The following is a 17537-nucleotide window of genomic DNA, read 5'->3' on the forward strand; positions in this document are numbered from 1 at the left end:
AATGAACCATTTAATTTTTTTATTAAAAAAATTGAATGTCTTTAAATTCTATAGTGCTGTGCAATTTTTAAGTTTCACACACATGATTTCAAATATCCCATATTCTTCCCTTCACCCCTATATTGCCCCTTCACTTTCCCCACTGGTAACCAGTAGTTTGTTCTCTACAGACCATGCACTTTTTCCTGATCTTCTATCCTATGGTTGCAGTGGTGTCAGTTGCTCAGTTGTGTCTGACTCTTTGCAACCCCATGGACTATAGCCCGCCAGGCTTCCCTGTCCATGGGATTCTCCAGGCAAGAATACTGCAGTGGGTTGCCATTCCCTTCTCCAAAGGATCTTCCAAACCCAGGGATTGAACCTGGGTCTCCTGCATTGCAGGCAGATTCTTAACTATCTAAGCCACCAGGGAAGCCCATGCTATCCTATCCTGTGAAGCAAATGGCCTTATTATTCCTATTTTATAAATGAGTAAATAGAAAAGCCAGAGATGCCATATAACTTGCACAAGATTGTACTCTAGTAAATAGTGGAGTCAGGATTCAAACCCAGTCTCAGTGTTAACTAATTCCATGGGTCCTTTACTGCTAGCCATGTGGTACTGAAATAGGAGACTATACTTATGAACCCTAAGAGAATGTAGCCCCTTTATCTCCATCTCCAAAGATGCATATTTGTGAAAGAGCTAGCAGGGTAGGACAAACCATGCAAGTATCCTTTAAAAAAAAAATCTTTTTTTTTGGCTGCTCTGCTAGGCATGTGGGGTCTTAATTCTCTGACCAGGAATAGAACCCCAGCCCCTTGCATTGGATATGGAATCTTAACCACAGGACTGCCAGGGAAGTCCTGCAGGTATTCTTTAAACTCAATGTCTCACAAGTATCATGAGAAAGCTATGTGCAAGTACTAGGGAACTCCACCTCTATGCATTTGGACAAGCTTAATCAATTTTCTGGGCCTCCATTTACTGATCTTTAAAGATGTTTGAGAATGGTAGCCTGAACATGGGGACAGCATCTATGCTGAAGTTAAATGAACTTGGAGTTGAATCCTGGCTTCATTCTTTGAACTATGTGGACTTCAAAGGTATAATTAATCTTTCTAGGCCACAAATCTCCTTATCACTGAAATGGAGATAATGCCCATCTTAAAGTGTTAGAACCAGTGAAGTAAGTAATGTAATTAAGTATCCAGCACAGAGTTGGGCAGTAGAAGATAACTTAGTTAAGAGCAGTCGCAGCTCTACCCCTTGGTCTGATTGCTAGTTCCAGTCTGTGAGTGGAGAGCCCTCCAGTGTTCACTGGGTGAATTACACCTAACTGATCTTGGACAACTTTTTCCTTCCCTTTTCTGAGGTCCAAGAGGGCAGATAAAGGCTTCAGAGTTCTAAGAGCAGAAGGATGCCTCTCCTGGGGTTACTGTTGGACTTTGTGCAGTGAGGTTCCGAGTTTTAGGTTATTTGGGCTTACTCCAGGCTCTACTTCAGCAGCACTGAACACATTCAGAGCGAAAAACCAGACCAAGAGCCGTGTGGGATTGAAACCCAAAAGATTGTGATGGTAAAAAAGGAAAGGAAGGAGACGTTAGTTACTTCCTGGTCCGTGGTGCTGCAAAGAGTCGGACACGATTGAAGCGACTTAGCATGAACGCATCTATCTAAACCATCCTAGAAGTTGTCAAGATTTTTGTTTTGGGGAGGAAGGGAGGTAGAATTATTAACCACAAGACCAAAGAGAAACAAAATGAAAGTACAGTTTTTTTGGGGAAAAAGCTCATTGGAGGACTGAAGAGAGAGAAAGAAAAAGTATTAAGGTAACCCAAACAACTGGCCAGATTCCAAAGAGCGAGAAAGTGAAAAGGGCAGGTCCTATCTGGGATGTTTAGAAAACCAGGTGTCACAGCCCGGAAGATACTATCTTTCCAAGAGGTGCAATCCACTGTGTGAGCTCATTTCAAAATGTTCAAAATGTTGTAACAGTAACTACGGTGTTACCGCGGGGGCCAGGGTTGTTAATATGTTCTCCCAAAGCTGGGGTAGTCTCACACAATGAACTGTCCCACCCTCACTGGTAAATACTAGGCTGCTCCTGTAACTTAAATTTTCATTTGTCCACCTGTAAATAATCTATCTCAAAGATTTTTTTTAAACCCACTTTTTCCACAAATGGTAAAGTATTTATTGCTGTTAGTACAGTTGCTAGTTATAACTACGTGCTATTGATATGTAAGTTCAGTTCAGTCGCTCAGTCGTATTCGACTATTTGCGACCCCATGAATTGCAGCACGCCAGGCGAGTTCATATGTAAGGAAAGCCTTAAATTACTCCGTTGTAAGCCACGGGCCATGATGTCGTTAACTACAGTTTTCAGGAAAACCAGCATATTCCAGGAGGGCTGCGCCCGCAGAGAGAAAAACCTTCTGATGAAAGTCCACCTATGAACAACTCTTCCTCCCACAGACTCAAATGTTTGGCGAACCACATTGCCCAGCGGCCCCCGCGTCCCGGGACCGGCGCTCGCGCCGTGCATTCGGGGATTGGTAGTTCTCGGCCCAGCGTTGTTGGCCTGCGCTGCCCGGGACCAGGAACTCGCCTTCCCGACTTGCCGCGCGGCCGAGGGAGCAGCCCGGCGACCAGGAAACGGGAAAGATGGCGACTACTCGGCGACGTTGAGGCCGCGTTGGGCGGTTTGGGCTCGAGTGGTGAGTCTCGGGCGATGGAAGCGGTTTCCACGAGCCTGCAGAGAAGGCGAGAATGAGGGCACAGCGGTCGACCCTGTCTCTGGGACGAGGAGAGGAAGAACGCCATAGGGAAAGGGCACGAGCTTGGAAAGACCTATCCGGCAGGAGCGAAGGGGCGCGGGCCCCAGTGGGAGTGTTGGCTCCGGCGGGGATAGGGCAGGTCCCTGGACGATGTTACGGGTCAGACCTTTGCCCATGCGCACAGCACCCGTGATATCCTCAGTCCGATCTTATTCTTTCATGTTTGGAGTAGCCCTTGCTCCAGCCAAACTGAAACTCTGGCTTTTCTCCCATAACTAGTCATGCTTTCCCGCCTCTGCGCCTCCTGTATTATTTCTTTTGCCGGGAATGACTTATTTCCGGAACCCTCAATTACACATCTTCAAATTCTACCTATATTTTAATACTCAAGAGTCATTTCCTCTACACTCTTTCCAGATTTCCTTTTTCAAGTGAAAGGAAACTTCTTTGAAGTCGTGCAGCAATTCATCTGAGCCTGCATCTTGGTATGTGTCTTATATCCTCTATTGTTTTGTAAGCTTCCTGTGGACAGGATCTTGCCGATTTCCTTTTGTAACTCACACTGTGCCTAGCACTGTGCCTTGCATATGGTGGTTGTTTGATAAATGCATACTTCATTGAATGAAATGAAGTTCATTCAATGAAGTTCCTCAGTGCTGTCCTGCAAGCACTGAGGAACTCAAAGATCCGGAGGTTTGTGATGAGTAGAACCTACAATAAAAGTTGCCTGTGTTTACTGTCTGCTCATTTGCACTTCTCATTTTTTTCTAAACTCATTGCACTCAGGCTTTTACTCCCACCATGCCATTAAAACAGCTCTTGTCATCTCTGTTTTTGCAAAGGTGAGGGTGACTCCTTTATCTTCCAGTCTTTCTCCACTTGACACAGATCAGCATTCCCTCCTTGAAACACATTTTTGGCTTCTGTGATGGCATACTTTACTATCTTTTCTTGTTTTTCACTGGCTATTGTTTCTTTCCAGTTTTCTTCTCTGGCTTCTATGCCTGACTTCTAAACGTTACAGTGTTTCAGAGCTCAATCCTGGGTCCTGTTTTTAGAACAAATATTTATGACTGAGTTGGGTCTTAGTTGCAGTTCCGGTAGTGAGGGGGTGGCGGCGCTGTGGTATAGGTTTTCTCCTGCCAGCGCTTGGGCTCTCTAGTTGGGGCAGGTGGGCTTAGTTGCTTTGCAGCATGTGAGATCTTACTTTCTTGACCAGGGATCCAACCTGTGTGCCCTGCATTGAAAGGTGGGTTCTTAACCACTGGGCTACCAGGGAAGTCCCTGGGTCCTCCTCTGTTTTCTTCCTAACTAGAATGCCTACTTAGAAGCCGTCTGTATATTGATAACTCACATTACTGTTTCCAACTCTCTCCTAAGTTCCAGAATTGCATTTTCAGCTGCCTTCCTGGAATCGCCACTTGGTTTTCTTACTGACATCTTACATTCACCGGGATCAAAATGAAACATTAAATTTCTTCCTCCATCTTCTCCTTCCCCAGTCTTCTGCAGTCACTAATGGTGCTGTGAGCCATTTAAGTTGGTCAGGCCATATAGGAGTTTGAGTGTCTCCTGTTTGCTTCCTCCCTTCATCAGTAAGTCCTGTTAGCTCTGTCTTCAGAATCTGCCTTGAGGCTCTCTTCTTTCCGTCTCCACTCTCACTTTCCTAGAACAAAACATTGTTACCTTTTTAAAAATATTTATTTATTTATTTGGCTGTACCGGGTCTTAGTTGGACACAAGGAATTGTTTAGTTGTGGCATACAAACTCTTAGTTGTGGCATGTGGAATCTAGCTCCCCGACCAAGGATCAGGCCTGGGCCCCTTGCATTGGGAGTGCAGTCTTGGCCAGTGAACCACCAGAGAGGTCCCCACTGTTATCTTCTGTCTGGATTACCATAATAGCATTCTCAGTGGTTCCGTGTCCATTTTTGCCTTTTGCAAGTCACCGAAGTGATTCTTTAAAAATGTAAAATAAGACCATATTACTTCTGGTTTAACACCTTTTTAAGGTTCCCACTGCAGTTAAACTAAAAGCCAAGTTCTTCTAGCCTGCCCTAAAACACGTTTCCGTGATCTGACTCCTGCCTACCTCCTTGAACGCATCTTGAGCCAGTTTTCCTCTTGGTCACTGCCACTCCTGACCACATGAGTATTTTTTTTTTGGCAGTGCTGCATAGCTTGCAGGATATTAGTTTCCTGACCAAGGATTGAACCTGGCCCTGGCATTGTGAGGGCCTAACTATTGGACCACCAGGGAATTCCACACGTGCCTATTTTTAGTTAGCAAACATGCTAAGCTAGCTCTTGCCTCAGTGTCTTGCTGTTCCTTCTACACAATAAATTCTTTTCCTTGATTTTTATGGACTCTCTATTTCTCATCATTCAAGTCTCAGCTTACATGTCATTTAAAAAATTCTTTCCAGAGCCCTCTTGTTCATGCTGCTCCCCATCACACACCCTGCTTTGTTCTCTCATTAGCACTTACACTGTTTGAAATTCTCTTATTTTCTGCCTAACTGCTGTCTGCTTCACTGGAATTTAAGCAGTATGAGTACAGAGGCTTTGTTTTGCTTACTGCTGTATCTCCAGTACTGGAACAGTTTCTGGCGCCTCTCAGGTACTCAGTATTTGTTGAAATAATGGTGATGTCCAGAATTGCCTTTCCTCTGATTGTTTTCTTAGGGCTATAAGTGAAAGAGACATAAGTGTAATGTCCATGGTCTATGCATGTTGTACTGGCAATTCTGAGGTAAAATAGGTCGTCTCCAACTTTTTTAAAGTGGTACTTGTTCATTTTTCTTTTCTTTACCCTCTCCCTTCTTAAAGATACATGACAGGAATTACATGGGAAAGGGGGATTGTAAGCTGTAGGTTAGGGAACTATTATTGCATGGGAACCATTTGGAGATAAAGTAAGTTTTGAGAAATATGTCCTGAGGCTTAGGTATGATGATGGTGATGGTAGAATAGAGGCAGATTCAGACTTGCTGTCTGAATTTAGCACCTTGCTGAAATAGATTTTGTAGTCTAAAGGGCAGTTGACAGTATGGTATGGTGTTCAGTATCCCCCAGGCAGGATGGGGACAGAACAATTCCTGCTCAAACTTTTTGTGGGACTGGATCATAATCAAGGCTGTGAAAATCTGAGTACGGAATGTCAGAACGTCTGTGATCTCTAGTTTTTGGTACACTTCTTCCTCCCTCCCTCCCTCCTTGCTCTACTCCATCCCTTCCTCCCTTATTTTTAATTCTAAAATAATCATAGATTCACAGTTCAGTTCAGTCGCTCAGTCGTGTCCGACTCTTTGTGACCCCATGGACTGCAGCACGCCAGGCTTCCCTGTCCATCACCAACTCCCAGAGCTTGCTCAAACTAATGTCCATTGAGTCGGTGATGCCATCCAACCATCTCATCCTCTGTCATCCCCTTCTCTGCCCGCCTTCTATCTTTCCCAGCATCAAGGTCTTTTCAGATGAGTCAGTTCGAATCAGGTGGCCAAAGTATTGGAGTTTCAGCTTCAGCATCAGTCCTTCCAGTGAATATTCAGGACTGATTTCCTTTAGGATGGATTGGTTTGATCTCCTTGTGGTCTAAGGGGCCCTCAGGAGTCTTCTCCAACACCACAGCTCAAAAGGATCAATTCTTCAGTGCTCAGCTTTCTTTATAGTTCCACTCTCACATCCATACGTGACTACTGGAAAAACCATAGCTTTGACTAGATGGACCTTTGTTGTCAAAGTAATGTCTCTGCTTTTTAATATGCTGTCTAGGTTTATCATAGCTTTTCTTCCAAGGAGCAAGCATCTTTTAATTTCATGGCTGTAGTCACCATCTGCAGTGATTTTGGAGCCCCAAAAATAAAGTCTCTCATTGTTTCCATAAAACATAGATTCACAGGAAATTTTAAAACAAAAGTGCATGGAGGTCCTATGTACCCGTCACCCAAGTTTTTGCCATTGCATAACTAGAAGTACATTTCTTTTAATCTGTGTAAAAGTGAGTTTCTCTTCTATTTGAACTTAGGTTTTCCTTGAGGTGCTGATCATAATCCCACATTTCAAAATTAAACTCCTTTTTTCTCTTATGAGTTTTCTTTTTTTTTTCTTTTGAGTTTTCTTTATGTGCCCAAGATAACTTATCTCCCTTAGATGTAGTTTATTGATCCTGGTGGGCTGGCAGATACAGTAGATTCCAAAGATGAGCAATACAAGATATTTCTAGAGATAGCTAGTATCCTATTCATTTGGTAACTTTCTTTTAATACTCTTGCAGTTTAATTATAAAAATTAGGTATGCTTATTGTACACTTTTGGAAATGAATATATACAAAAAGGAATCCCAGAGAGAGAGTATTAATAAATAAGAATGGGCCTCTGAAGCCAGACTGCCTGAAACTCTGACACTTAACACCCAGGTGTCCTTAGGCAAGTTACTTTATATATCTGAGCTTCAGTTTCTTTATCCATAAAGCAGGCACACCACTGTATCTACTTCAGAGGATTGTTTTGAGATTAAGTAAATTGTTTGTAAAAAGTTCAGAAAAGAAAAAAAAAAGTTCAGAAAAGTACCCAGTACATAATAAATACTCGTCTTATGCACGATAGATGGCAGGAGAGCTGGCTGATAAGAAGGACCGTGATGCATCACCTTCCAAGGAGGAGAGGAAGCGATCTCGGACCCCTGACAGAGACCGCGATAGAGACCGAGACCGAAAGTCTTCCCCATCTAAAGACAGGAAACGGCATCGTTCAAGGGATCGGCGTAGAGGAGTCAGCCGTTCTCGCTCCCGTTCCCGATCCAAGTCTACAGAAAGGTAAAGTAACTTGCTGTGTGTTACCTGGAAAGGGAGTGTACATTTCAGGCTCCTTTATCCTTGGTTCCTCTGATGCCTCCATATTGGGACATGAGTCTGTCATAGGTTTCTCTACACCTGGGGACCCAGTAGCTCTTACAGGTAAAGAGGAAGCTTGTAAGATGAAGTTCCCAGTGATTGAGGAAGATAGTTCATCTGTTCACACAGTCCATGGCCTATCATTGTCATTAGTACTTAGCAGTGCAGCTTGGAGTTCTAAGACCTTATTAATAGAATTCTCTCATAATTTCTTGGGAAACACATTTTCTAATTTGTAAAATATTACTTTGGGAAGAAAAGAGCATGGGAACCTTCTTAGGGCTGCAGTGCAGGTCCACAGGAAATATCACATGATTTCTTAATTGCTCTGTCTTCAGAGATCGCCGGCACAAAGAGCGAGAGCGAGACAAGGAACGAGATCGGAATAAGAAGGACCGAGACCGGGATAAGGATGGGCACCGAAGGGACAAGGACCGCAAGCGATCCAGGTGCCTGACTGGTTGGAGTGGGCTTTAGGGCAACGCCCTCACTGCTTCCTCTCTGCATCTCAGCTCGCCCAGCTTCACGGGAAAGTGAATTTTCCACAGTGAATGCTGTTGGTAGTTATTGCAGAGCTGTCTTTTAGAAGGCACACATCTTCTTTAGAATGTATAACCAGTTAGTGAAGTCGCAGACCCTTGAGGGTCCGCTTGTTCTTAGAATTTTGAAATTAGTTTGAAAAGGTTACCAGCCAACAGAACATTCCTATAGCTCCATCAGACCATTCAATTTCCTACCCAGAATATACAACATGTACTTGTTGGGTTAGCTTAATGTGCCAATATCTTGATCTCTTTGTTCTGGAAACTTTCTATACAAAGTTTTTATTAGGCCCTGAATATGTAGGTTAGAATTCAGGGCGAAAGATAGAATCCTCATAACAAACACTGTGGTTATTTGAGATCTCTTGTATATTATGCTTATAGCAGATATGGGGAAAAGATTGCTGGGACTGATAGGAAGGAGAAGTGAGCAAAGGAATATATAGCAGTATCTGGGAAGGGTGTGGGTGGTGGCCATGTTGGCTGAATTCATTGTGCATTACAAAGTAAGGCAGGGTCTTTTGTTTTTTTTCCTTCTGATGTGCATTTGCTATTTGGAGGAATTTTTTTTTAATTGAAATATAGTTGATTTACAATATTGGGTTAGTTTCAGGTGTATAGTGAAGTGATTTCAGTTACACATATATATTTTTTTCCAATTCTTTTCCATTATAGGTTACTATGAAATATTGAATGTAGTTCCCTGTGCTACAAAGTAAATCCTGTTGTTTATTTTATATACAGTAGTGTGTATCTATTAATCCCATACTCCTAATTTAGCCCTCCCTGCCCGCTTTCCCCTTTGGTAACCATAAGTTTGCTTTCTGTGTCTGTGAGTCTGTTTCTATTTTGTAAATAATTCATTTGATTATTTTTGCAATTCCATGTATAAGTGATATTATCTAATATTTGTCTTTCTCTGTCTGACTTACTTTACTTGGTATGATAATCTGTGTCCATCCATGTTGCTACAAATGGTAATATTTGATTGTTTTTTGTGACTAATGTTTGGAGGAAATATTTTTGATATCAGTAGTTAAGACCCACTTCCCAGAGGAGATTAGTCTCAGAAAAGGAGGTTCAGGTATCATGGGGCCAAGACAGGGCCATCATTGGTTTCAGAGCAGGCAGAGTGACCAGGCCTGCCAAAGGAACTTCAGGACTTGTTGGATGACCATGGGCCAGTCTTGTTGAGTCATGGGAAAACTGCCATTGTCTTTCGGGGGCTCAGTCTGAAGCTCATCCAGGGGCTAGAGTAACAGTGATATGGGGAGTTCTCTGGTGGTCCAGTGGTTAAGACTCCTCACTTCCACTGCAGTGGATCCCTGGTTGGGGAACTGAGATCTCACATGCTTCACAGTGTAGCCAAAAAAAAGTGATGTGGACTGTTCCCCTGTTCATTTGCCTTAAAGTTTATCTCCTGGCCGAGGAAAAGATTTTAAATCTCGGAAAGACAGAGACTCTAGAAAGGATGAAGAGGATGAACATGGTGATAAGAAGCCTAAGGTAAAAAGAGGAAGAGTTTTTTTTTTCCCTTACCGTCCTCTTCAGTTTAAGCCTGACTTTGTTGTTCTTCAGAGGGAGAGAGCCTCTATGGACTGAAGTCCTGTGTTTTATCTTCAGGCCCAGCCATTATCCCTGGAGGAACTTCTGGCCAAGAAAAAGGCTGAGGAGGAAGCCGAGGCCAAGGTAAGAGCTTGAGGGTCTGTATTAGTTGCCTAGGATTGCCACGACAGAACCGGACTGAGTGACTTAAAGAACAGAAATGTACCTTCTTACAGTTCTGGACGTTAGAAATGCAAGATCAAATGGGGTTGTTTCTTCTGAGGCTTCCCTCCCTGACTTTTAGGTGGGTGGGTTTTCCATCTTCACAGGCCCTTCCCTCTGTGTACAGGCCCCTGGTGTCTCTGTGTGTCCAAGTGTTCTTATAAAGATACAGTTAGATCTGTGTAGGGCCTATCTTTGGAGCCTCATTTTACCTTAATCACCTCTCTAAAGGCTCTGTCTCTAAATACAGTCTACTCAGAGGGATGGGAGTTAAGGGCTTCAACATCCAGATTTTGAGGGAGACATAGTTTAGCCTTTAACAAGGTCCCAGGCCTGTTTGTATTTTCCTTACACATTTAATGCCTGAACAGGTATTTCTGGGCCCTTTGCCATCTCACCATCAGTGATGCGAGTCTACCCTGTCCCCAGACCCTTGTTAACAGTTGTAATCTATTTTGTAGCCCAAGTTCCTCTCCAAAGCAGAACGAGAGGCTGAAGCCCTGAAGCGACGACAACAGGAGGTGGAGGAACGGCAGAGGATGCTTGAAGAAGAGAGGAAGAAAAGGAAGCAGTTCCAGGACTTGGGCAGGAAAATGTTGGGTTCGTTTTCTTACCCCGTGGCCCTTGATGGGGGTAGGAAAGGGTGGGACAGGATTGTGGTGTCACTCAGAAGGGCTTGAGACCTGTTTGAGTTTGGAAGAGGGTGGCTGGGGCGCATTCATGAGAAACATCTCTTTTTGTTAGGTCTTCATTCCCCTTGTATCATAAATGTCCCCCCTTCCTTTTCACTCGTTTGGTGTCTGTCGTTTGGATGATCTCCATGCCCTCTTTTTTCTTCCACTGAGTTCTTCTGCAGCTTTGTTCTCTTTGGTCTGCAGAAGACCCTCAGGAACGGGAACGTCGGGAGCGCAGGGAGAGGATGGAGAGGGAGACCAACGGGAATGAGGATGAGGAAGGGCGGCAGAAGATCCGGGAGGAGAAGGATAAGAGCAAGGAGCTGCACGCCATTAAGGTTTGGGCCCCACCCTCCACACACACAAATGAGGTTTAGCTGTGTGGCTGTTCTGATCTCTGTACGTGAGGTTTGGGCCTCCTGCTTGAAGGGCTTTGTGTTTTGTCCCTGGGCAGGAGCGTTACCTCGGTGGCATCAAGAAGCGGCGCCGGACAAGGCATCTCAACGACCGCAAGTTTGTCTTTGAGTGGGATGCGTCTGAGGACACTTCCATTGACTACAACCCCTTGTGAGTGGTTTCATGCCTCAGTGCTAGGTCTTTTAAACTAGGCAGTTGCTAGAGAGAATCAGTGACTACAGAGATAGGAGTGAGATAGGCTGGGATGGGGAGATGGGTAAAACAATAGTCAATAGCCCTCTGGGTGGGAAAAGACTCTGACCGAAAGGGGAACTGGTACACCTTCAGCCTTGTGCTTAGCAGCTTCTTCTCTTTTCCCCTTTCTCTGTCTCAATCCCAGGTACAAAGAACGGCACCAGGTACAGTTGTTGGGGCGAGGCTTCATTGCAGGCATTGACCTGAAGCAGCAGAAACGAGAGCAGTCGCGTTTCTATGGAGACCTAATGGAGAAGAGGCGGACGCTGGAAGAAAAGGAGCAAGAGGAGTGAGTGGTCAGGGCTATGGGTTTGGGGGCACAGCTGAGTCTACAGGAAGGAGATGGAGGATATGGACCCCATTTATTCCCCGTGTCCTGCTCCAGGGCGAGACTCCGCAAACTTCGAAAGAAGGAAGCCAAGCAACGCTGGGATGATCGGCATTGGTCCCAGAAAAAGCTGGATGAGATGACGGACAGGGACTGGCGGATCTTCCGCGAGGACTATAGCATCACCACCAAAGGCGGCAAGATCCCCAACCCCGTCCGGTCCTGGAAAGACTCCTCTCTGCCGCCGCACATCTTGGAGGTCATCGACAAGTGTGGCTACAAGGTGAGACGCGCAGACTGCCCGAGGTCTGACACGCTGCCAGATTCCAGGGGCACATGCTTAATTTGCGAGCAGAAGACTTTGTTCCTTGACTGTTTGGTGCGTCCTCTGCCGGTGGGCACCAAAGTGATGTTGTTGTCAATTTCTGAAGTATTGTTTGTTGATTGTGTTTCTTCTTGGGTCCCATACCTTTTCACTGTGCTTGGTTTCTTTCCATTGTGCCCACCCTGGCAGCAGTAGTCCAGGTAGCATAATTCTGTACCCATTGTCTGTACCCACTGCTATCTCTGGGTCACTGCAGGAGCCGACACCTATCCAGCGCCAGGCAATCCCCATTGGGCTACAGAATCGTGACATCATTGGCGTGGCTGAGACTGGCAGCGGCAAGACAGCAGCCTTCCTCATCCCGTTGCTGGTCTGGATTACCACTCTCCCCAAAATTGACAGGTGAGAGCAGCCAGCATTGGCTCCTCTGGGCGGGAAGGGTGAAAATGACAAATGAGCATTTGGTGTTCTTTTTAAGTCTGTAATCAGAAGGGCCCTTCTTCAGTTAGCCTGGGTCAGATATTCGGGAATAATTGGATCATGATCTCAAAGAAGCATATGGTTATTTTATTGCTGGTACAGATCACTCCTTGGAGTGCTTGGCTGTCCTGGAGTCTGATTTTTAAGAGCACTTGTTGCATTCTTTTCCCACCACCCTCCCCATTCTCATAGCTGCCCTTAAGAGTGACTTTATCTTGCTCCTGTTTGTGGTTGGATGAGAACCAAAGCTCATGAAACTGCGGGCTGCCCCATTTACCACAGGATCGAAGAGTCCGACCAGGGCCCTTACGCTATCATCCTGGCCCCCACTCGTGAGCTGGCTCAGCAGATTGAGGAAGAGACCATCAAGTTTGGGAAGCCGCTGGGCATCCGCACTGTGGCTGTTATTGGTGGCATCTCCAGAGAAGACCAGGGCTTCAGGCTGCGCATGGGCTGTGAGGTTGGTTCACCTAGCCAGCAGCAAGCCCGCCGTTTGGGATGGAAGTGTTTCTAGTTCTGCCATAGATGTACAGTAAATGAAAAAGGGGCTGGCTTATAGATACGTGCTGTTATTTATGGAGGACTTAGGCACCACGGATTGTACTTTGCACATCATTGTCACAACCACCTTAGGAGAATGGATAATGGTACTTCCATTTTACAGATGAAGCTGAGGATCAAGTTAATAACTTGCTCAGAGTCACAGCTGGTGATGGGCAGAACTGAGATTCATGTCTGAAGGCTGTGCTCTTAATCACTCTGCCAGACTGCGTCATTGATTTTGCTTTGCATTCTTCTCAGGGTAGAAGGAGAGCTTTTTACAAGAGGTCTGCTGGAGGAATTGAGTCTTCTGCAGGCTTCCTAATCCTACTATCCAACCCCCTCCACCATATCACTTAGTCTCTCTTCCATCTAAGAAAGTTCCTGTTGATGTTGCCTCTTCCGTCTAACCCCTGGGACCTTACCCAGAGACCCCATTCACTCCTGAGAAAAAAAAATCCAAGTGACTTCATGCCAGTTCTCTGGAATTTTCACTCCCAAACCTAAATAGAGTTTGGGGGCCAAGTTTCTTAGCACTGGGGATCTGTTGCCCAAGTAGGTGGATAGTTGATAGGAGGGGAAGGAAAGGGTATCTGCTGGGCCACACGTGACTCCCCTGTGCCCCCCAGATAGTGATCGCTACCCCGGGACGTCTGATCGACGTGCTAGAGAACCGCTACTTGGTGCTGAGCCGCTGCACCTATGTGGTTCTGGACGAGGCAGACAGAATGATTGACATGGGCTTTGAGCCAGACGTCCAGAAGATCCTGGAGCACATGCCTGTCAGCAATCAGAAGCCGGACACAGATGAGGCCGAGGACCCTGAGAAGATGCTGGCCAACTTTGAGTCAGGAAAACACAAGTACCGCCAAGTAAGGCTGCTTCCCCAGGCTGGGAGAAGTTGGGCAAGTTGCCAGACCTGCTCCAGGGCCCTTCTTGCCCTTGGTGGGCCAGAGTACCTGTTTCCAGAATGGTGAGGCATGGCCGCGTACGGTCCTCTCACAGTGGTAGCAGTGTAGCCTCTTAGCCTGGAAAGATGATTCTGGAGAGTCACGCTGCCACCGCCGCGGGTTCTGGCAGATGACTCAGCCCGCCCTTCTATCATAAGGTAGAAAGTACTCTGCTGAGTAGCCACTGAGGAAAGAAGTGGGAAGGCAAGGGGCAGTTTTCTGAAACACTGTTTCCTGTCCAGGCTCATTTTCTGTTCTTCAGTTTGGGGTGTGCTGCTTGTGCTGATGGTGGCATGTGTGGTGTGTCTGCCTGCGCTCAGGGCTAGACCTCTTGTTTTCACAGACAGTCATGTTCACGGCCACCATGCCCCCAGCGGTAGAGCGTCTGGCCCGGAGCTATCTTCGGCGACCTGCTGTGGTGTACATTGGCTCTGCAGGCAAGCCCCATGAACGTGTGGAACAGAAAGTCTTCCTCATGTCAGAGTCCGAAAAGAGGTATGGGGGCACCTGAGTCAGGAAACAGAAGGGAGAAGGGACTCTTTAGTGCCAGTGGTGGCTGGAGGGTGATTGTTCTACCATGTTGAAGAGTTTCTGTTTTTTTGTTCAGAATTCCACGGGCACTGGAGATTCTGGAATTGGTGTTTGTAGATCAGGGTTGGGCATTTCACTTGGAGTGGAGGGGTAGTATGTGTGTAATTTTTCTCATGCTTTTCTCTCCAGGAAAAAGCTGCTGGCAATCTTGGAGCAAGGCTTTGATCCACCCATCATCATTTTTGTCAACCAGAAGAAGGGCTGTGATGTTTTGGCCAAATCCCTGGAGAAGATGGGGGTGTGTCTGGCAGGGGAGGGCAATGCCTCGTCTCTTTGGTGCTGCTTTCTGAAGCTAGTCGGGCCCCCTGGGCTTCTGCTTTCAATGCTGACCCATTCTTGAACCTTTACAGTATTTAACAAGTCAGGGTCAGAGGGAGAGGGGTGGTAGATGGGGATAAAGGGGACTCGGTCAGTTGCTGTGACTCCCTGTCCATGCCAGCAGTGCCAGCCACAGCTGCCTCGGCTTTTCCTCCAGATGGGCTGGGGCCCGGGAGACACATATCCTGGCAGGATCTGAGTGTGTGGAGTGGAGTGGGTTGGAGTGTTCTGTTACCAAGTATTTTGAGGAGGGGATGGCGTGGTCAAGGAGGCAGATGTTAGTGATCAGCGTCCTTTACTCCTGAATCTGGTGTTTGAGGGGAAGGGTGTGTCCTCTCCACTCAACACTGAAACGGTCTTGAATTTCTTGGTCCCTGTTTTCCATCCTCATCTTGCCCTCATTCTCTCTTCCACTACTTGTCATCTGTTTTGACTCCACATCTCACCCCAATTGCCCTACCCTTAACCTTGTCCTGTCTGTCTGCCGCACCCCCATCTCTCCCATCCCTTTCCTCAGCTCATCTGCTCCCTTCATACTTCACTTGCCCTTGTTCTCCCGCCTCCTTCCCCTTCCTTCTCCCTCTCCTCTCTGCAACCCTCCCTCCCTGTCTACCCCCTCCTGCTTTCTGTGTCTCTGTGATCCCATTACTCTTTCTTCACCTCACCATTCTTCCAACAGTACAACGCTTGTACGCTGCACGGTGGAAAAGGCCAGGAGCAGCGAGAGTTTGCACTGTCCAACCTCAAGGCTGGGGCCAAGGATATTTTGGTGGCTACAGATGTGGCAGGTCGTGGTATCGACATCCAAGATGTATCTATGGTCGTCAACTATGACATGGCCAAGAACATTGAGGGTGAGTGCAGGGGAAAGCAGCTTCACTCCAGGTAAAGGGTGATTCCCTGCCTGGTTCTTCTCGAATATCTCCACCGAGGGGGCCGCTGCTCTCAGCTCTCTCAGCCTCGAGCTTGGAGTTGCTTCTTCCTGTGAGAAGAGCTCCTGTCCCTCAGCGCCTGTGACAGCACTCTGTCCTCTGGGTGTGAAGAGTGGAGCTGGGCCACACTGTCCGAGTGTGATAGGGTGACCTCCATCAGCAGTGCTGCTGGGGAGAGCACCGTGGGCCCTGCAGGTTCAGGCAGCACAAGCTGCGTTTACTGCCCTTGGAGGTGTGGCAGGGAAGAGGGTGCCTTTAGAAGTGGAGGCTTCAGACACTGCCCACCAGGGCATCTGGCCTGGTGCCCTGACATTTCTCCCCCTCCCCAGATTACATCCACCGCATTGGCCGCACGGGACGAGCAGGCAAGAGTGGTGTGGCCATCACCTTCCTCACCAAAGAGGACTCTGCTGTGTTCTATGAGCTGAAGCAAGCCATTCTGGAGAGCCCGGTGTCCTCCTGCCCCCCAGAGCTAGCCAACCACCCTGACGCCCAGCACAAACCAGGCACCATCCTCACCAAGAAGCGCCGGGAAGAGACCATCTTTGCCTGACACAGCACTCGCCCCAGGGTTCAAGGCCACGCTCTGGAGCCTGTTCCTCAGGAGCCTCACATCTCTTCCCAGGCCCTCACTCCTCCAGGGGCTTAGGAAGCAGTCAGACTCCTGGCCCAGGCCCTCAGGGCTGAAGGCCTGAGTGCAGGTCTGTCAAAGGGGAGGAAGCTGCTCTAGGAGGCAGGCAGAACAAACTACCAGGGATCTGGCCCAGCTCTGCCCCTCAGGCGGGCTTTGGGATTGCATCGGGCCATCAGCTCGTGCCAGTTAAAGGGGGAGCCAATTGGCATCGCCTCCCAGACTGAACAAAAACCTGGCTGCTGGGCTGGGACTTCTTTGGCACAGACTTGACTGCCTAAGCCACGGCACCATCGTTGCCCTAGATGACCCAGGGAATCGGGTACTGAGGATTATGGACCTTGGACTCTTTATCGTCATTTTGACAGCTGTTTGCCCTTTTGGATTATAAAACAAGTCGAGAGCCTTGTTTAAGAGTTGTGCACGGCCCCTGTGCCAAGGGGTGTTGTGTACTTGAGGCGTCCCTCACCCCGGGAATTTTTGTAGTAGATGAGGGGACAGGGTGAGCTGGCTGAGTCCATCTTGAAGTCAGTGAAATTTCTGTTTTCTACTCTCTGAGAAGATGAGTTTGTATGTTCTGAGAATAAATACACGAATATGAAGGCTGTGTCTAGTTCTGGCTAAACTCCTCTCCCAGGCCTTCCCTAGTACCACAGGAGACGGAAGGACAGCACTGGGCACGGTGGGTTGACTTGGGAAATGAAGGAAGATCACATCCGAAAAAGATCCTTGGGTCTAGGCTGTTAGCCTTAAGTCTCTAGGAACCACTTGAGGGGAGATGGGAAAGGCAGTGACGGTGGGACTGTCATGCATCTTCCCTCCTCAGCTCTGGCTTCACAGAAGTTGTAGCTCTGGCCTGGACAGCCTTCTGGGGTCTTCACACAAGGGTGAGGAAGGAAAGCAGCTGTGAAACTCTGGCAGGAGCAGCACAGTCAGAACCGTTCTCCCACCCCGGAACAGTGTGCTTGACCCCGAGTCTTCAGGACCACTGCTTGTGGCTCCCAGATTGCTGCTCTGGAGGGTGAGGAGACAGGCACCAGAGACAGCAAGGAGAGATGAGCTGGGCCCGGCTGAGTTTCCGTGTGGGGAGGGGGCTGCAAGGCCTGGGTCCTCCCCCAGTACTCTTATTCACATGCTCTTCCTTACCCCTCAA

At 47.3% G+C, this 17537-nt stretch overlaps 1 protein-coding gene across 2 annotated transcripts; it reads left to right on the forward strand.

Moving 5' to 3' along the window:
• The first annotated feature begins 2558 nt into the window (after positions 1 to 2558).
• Positions 2559 to 16986, forward strand: DDX23 (DEAD-box helicase 23). 2 transcript variants are annotated; one of them, XM_069580866.1, is made up of 18 exons: positions 2569 to 2700; positions 3178 to 3245; positions 7369 to 7577; positions 7994 to 8104; positions 9610 to 9703; positions 9821 to 9886; positions 10426 to 10564; positions 10843 to 10976; positions 11093 to 11205; positions 11435 to 11578; positions 11675 to 11900; positions 12199 to 12344; positions 12705 to 12882; positions 13592 to 13834; positions 14256 to 14407; positions 14633 to 14741; positions 15501 to 15675; positions 16083 to 16986. In XM_069580866.1, the coding sequence occupies exons 3-18, from the start codon at positions 7369 to 7371 to the stop codon at positions 16304 to 16306; spliced, it is 2463 nt and encodes an 820-aa protein (XP_069436967.1). In that variant the 5' UTR covers positions 2569 to 2700; positions 3178 to 3245; the 3' UTR covers positions 16307 to 16986. The 2 variants fall into 2 exon arrangements, with proteins under 2 accessions (XP_069436966.1, XP_069436967.1); XM_069580865.1 differs by lacking the exon at positions 3178 to 3245 and having other exon boundaries at positions 2559 to 2700.
• Positions 16987 to 17537: the final 551 nt, after the last annotated feature.

Source organism: Ovis canadensis, chromosome 3 (genome assembly GCF_042477335.2).
Source record: "Ovis canadensis isolate MfBH-ARS-UI-01 breed Bighorn chromosome 3, ARS-UI_OviCan_v2, whole genome shotgun sequence".
In the NCBI taxonomy this organism is placed as follows: Eukaryota; Metazoa; Chordata; class Mammalia; order Artiodactyla; family Bovidae; genus Ovis; species Ovis canadensis.